The sequence below is a fragment of the Numida meleagris genome, chromosome 17, assembly GCF_002078875.1.
Source record: "Numida meleagris isolate 19003 breed g44 Domestic line chromosome 17, NumMel1.0, whole genome shotgun sequence".
Lineage (NCBI taxonomy): Eukaryota > Metazoa > Chordata > Aves > Galliformes > Numididae > Numida > Numida meleagris.
In genome coordinates, this window is record NC_034425.1 from 5318889 (window position 1) to 5321717 (window position 2829).

The window sequence follows — 2829 nt, forward strand, 5'->3', positions numbered from 1 at the left end:
AATGTTTTGGCGTTGTTTTGTTCGAGCCGTGGCTCGGGGCCGCGCGGTTCTTGCGGAGGAGCGCGTCGGTTCGCGGCCGCTTTTGGCTGCGGGACTGTGGAATCCGGGGGGGCTCGGCCACAGCGATACGGGGATGGGGTCCGGAGGGGGGGGGAGAGAGAGAGGGAGGGCGGCACCCCCAGGGCGAGCTGAGGGTGGGGAACGCGGCCGAGCGGCCTCGGGGCTGCGATTTTTGCCCTTCTGACGGATGGGTGGATTAACCCGCGGCCGGGATCGCGGCGCGGCGGCATCGGGATCCGCACGGCGCGGTGCTGCGCTGCCGGCTGGGCCTGCTCTGCAGCACGGGCACGCTGCGAAGCCCCCGTGCTGCTTTGCCAGCCGGCTGCGGCGGGGCCGGGCTGCAGCCCGTGCGCTGGGTTGCGGCGCGGTGCCGCTTTGCAGCCCGGCCGTGCGGTGCCGTGCTGCGTCCCAGCCACGCAGCCCGGGTTTGCAGCGCTGGCGGTGCTCCGCGGCCCTGCTCCGGCTTTGCACCCCGCTCCGGCTTTGCACCCCGGTGCCGCTTTGCACCCCGGTGCCGCGGTGCAGTTTGCAGCCCCTGTGCCGCGCTCTCCTCCCCGCAGCTGTGCGTTGCATTCCGGGCTCGGGCCGAGCGCTGCATTTTTCAGCCCGGCGCCTCCTGGGGAAGGGCCTGGCCCTAAAGCAGGTGGGGCCGGGGGGGATCCTGCTTGGCCTTGTGGCCCCGCCGTACGGGGCTCGGGGGGGTCCGCCCGGGGCCGGGCTCGGAGCTGTCGGGGGCCATGGGGGCTGCGGTGCTGGGATTGCTCTGCTCCCTGCGCCGCGTTCTGAAAAGTAGGTGTCAAAGTTAAAACAGATTTTGAGATTAACTTGTCTACTCCTTATTAGTGACACTTCTGCGGAAGATTACTGCGGGGGGGGGGGGCTGGGGACGACGGTGACGAGGGGAGCACGCATGTGTCCAGGAGAAAGCAAGCGGGATGCTGAGAAACCCGAATCTCGTGGAGTGGCACNCGCTTATTAGCATGCGGGGCGCGTCGCGCGGCGGAGTGCGCGGCGGGCGGGGAGGCGCGGCGGGGCCCCCGCTCCCTTTCTGCAGGAGCAGCCGGTGCATGGGCAGTGCGCGGGCACCGGCGGAGCACGGTGCGCACCCCGCCAGGGCCGCCCCGCGCCGCTCGCCGTGCCCTCGCCCCGCGCGCGGAACGCCCCTCCCGTAAGTAACTGCAATTAAATGGGATTTTGTTTGTGTTGTTGTTGTTGTTTGGGTTTTATTTTTAATTTTTTTTTTGGCGCTTTTTAATTTTTTTTTTCCCCGCGTTTAAAAATAAAATTGTTTTTTTTTTTTTTCTTGCGTCGCTTTTTTTTTTTTTTTTAATGTTTGGATTTTCATTATTATTATTACATACATTTTTTTTTTATTTAAACACACATTTTTTTTTTTTCGGTTCGCTCCTTCCTCCCCGCCGAGCGCCCCGCGGCCGTCCGCGCTCGGGAGGGGCCGCGGGGTCCCGGCGCCGCGCTCCGCTCCGCTCTCCCTCTTTGTTCGCCGCCGCCGCCCGGCCCCGGTGCCTCCACCCCGCGGGATCGGGCCCGGCCCCGCCGCTACCGCCGAGAACAATGCCCCGACGGGGCCCGCGCACCGGGCGGCCCCGGCGCTTTGTGCGGCCTCCGAACGCCGAGCACCGAACGGAGGGGAAAGACCGGCCCGGAGGAGCGCTGAGCGGCGCGGATAAAGCCGGGGATGGCACCGCGGGGATGCGGAGCGCGGCCGGGGAACGGCGCGGGGCTCGGGGCTCGGGGGAGCGCGGCCGCGTTGTGCCGAGCGGGGCCGGGAGCGGTGCGCCGGGAAGCGGGGACGGCGGGGGGGTTCGTTAACGGGGAATAGCAGGAAAACGGGGAGTAGCGGAAAAACGAGATGTGGCGCGGAGGGGAGAGAGGGGAAATCGGGGCCGGGAAAAGCGGGACGGGAAGGAAAATCGGGGCCGCGGAGATTCGGGGAAATTACGGACCGTGCAGCGCCGAGATCGGAGATCGCGGATCGGGAGAAGCGAGGAACCGCGCGCCGGGAGCGGCCGAAAGATCGCGGAACCGGGCGCCGGGAGCGGCGGCGAAACGCAGAGCCGCGCGGCGGGGACATCGGGGGCCGGCGCGCTCGGGCTACGGGGAAATCCGGCAGCGGGATGCGGGGTCGCGGTGCGGGAAGGCCGCGCTCACGCTCTGCTTTCTCTCTCCCTCTCCAGGAGCGCAGCACCATGAGCCCGCAGCCCCGGCCCGGCGCAGCGCGGCCCCGCACCGCCCGGCCCGGCCCGGAGCGGCGCTGAGAGCCCCGGCCCGGCCCCGCCATGGACGGCCGCGACTTCGCGCCCGCCCCGCGGCTGCTGCCGGAGCGGGGCGGCCTCGGACAGCGGCACAGTGCGGGGCGCGGCCCGGGCTCGGCGGCCCCCGGCCCCTTCCAACCCGCCAAGTTCTTCCCCGCGCCCATCTCCATGGCCGCGCACTCAGGTCAGCGGCTGCGGGGGGGTTGGCGGGCGATTTAATTCGGGGGGAAAAAATAGTAATAATAATAATAAAAAAAAAGGGGTGCGGGGGGGAGTGCGGGGAGAACAACGGCGCCGTTATGGGCGGTGGAAAAAGAATGCGGCGGAGCGCGGCCGCGGCTTTGTGCGGGGCTGCGGAGCGCGGTGCTGGGAGGGGGGGGGGGCACGGAGCCGCGGCCCCCGTCGCCGTTTTTCTCCCCGTCTCGAATTCGCTCTGCTGTAATGGGATTACAATTAGTGCGTGGATTAGGGCGGGGGGCACGGCCGGGCCGCGCCG

The 2829-nt window shown here is 68.6% G+C and overlaps 1 protein-coding gene across 4 annotated transcripts in view; it reads left to right on the forward strand.

Moving 5' to 3' along the window:
• Positions 1573-2829, forward strand: part of BAHCC1 (BAH domain and coiled-coil containing 1) — a 22024-nt gene continuing 20767 nt past the window's right edge. For 3 of the 4 annotated variants that reach the window (XM_021414875.1, XM_021414877.1, XM_021414878.1), the window contains exon 1: positions 1573-2517. In XM_021414875.1, coding sequence (XP_021270550.1) covers positions 2358-2517 — 160 coding nt within the window. In that variant the 5' untranslated portion in view covers positions 1573-2357. The remainder of the gene's footprint in view (positions 2518-2829) is intronic. The other variant, XM_021414879.1, reaches the window with a different exon arrangement.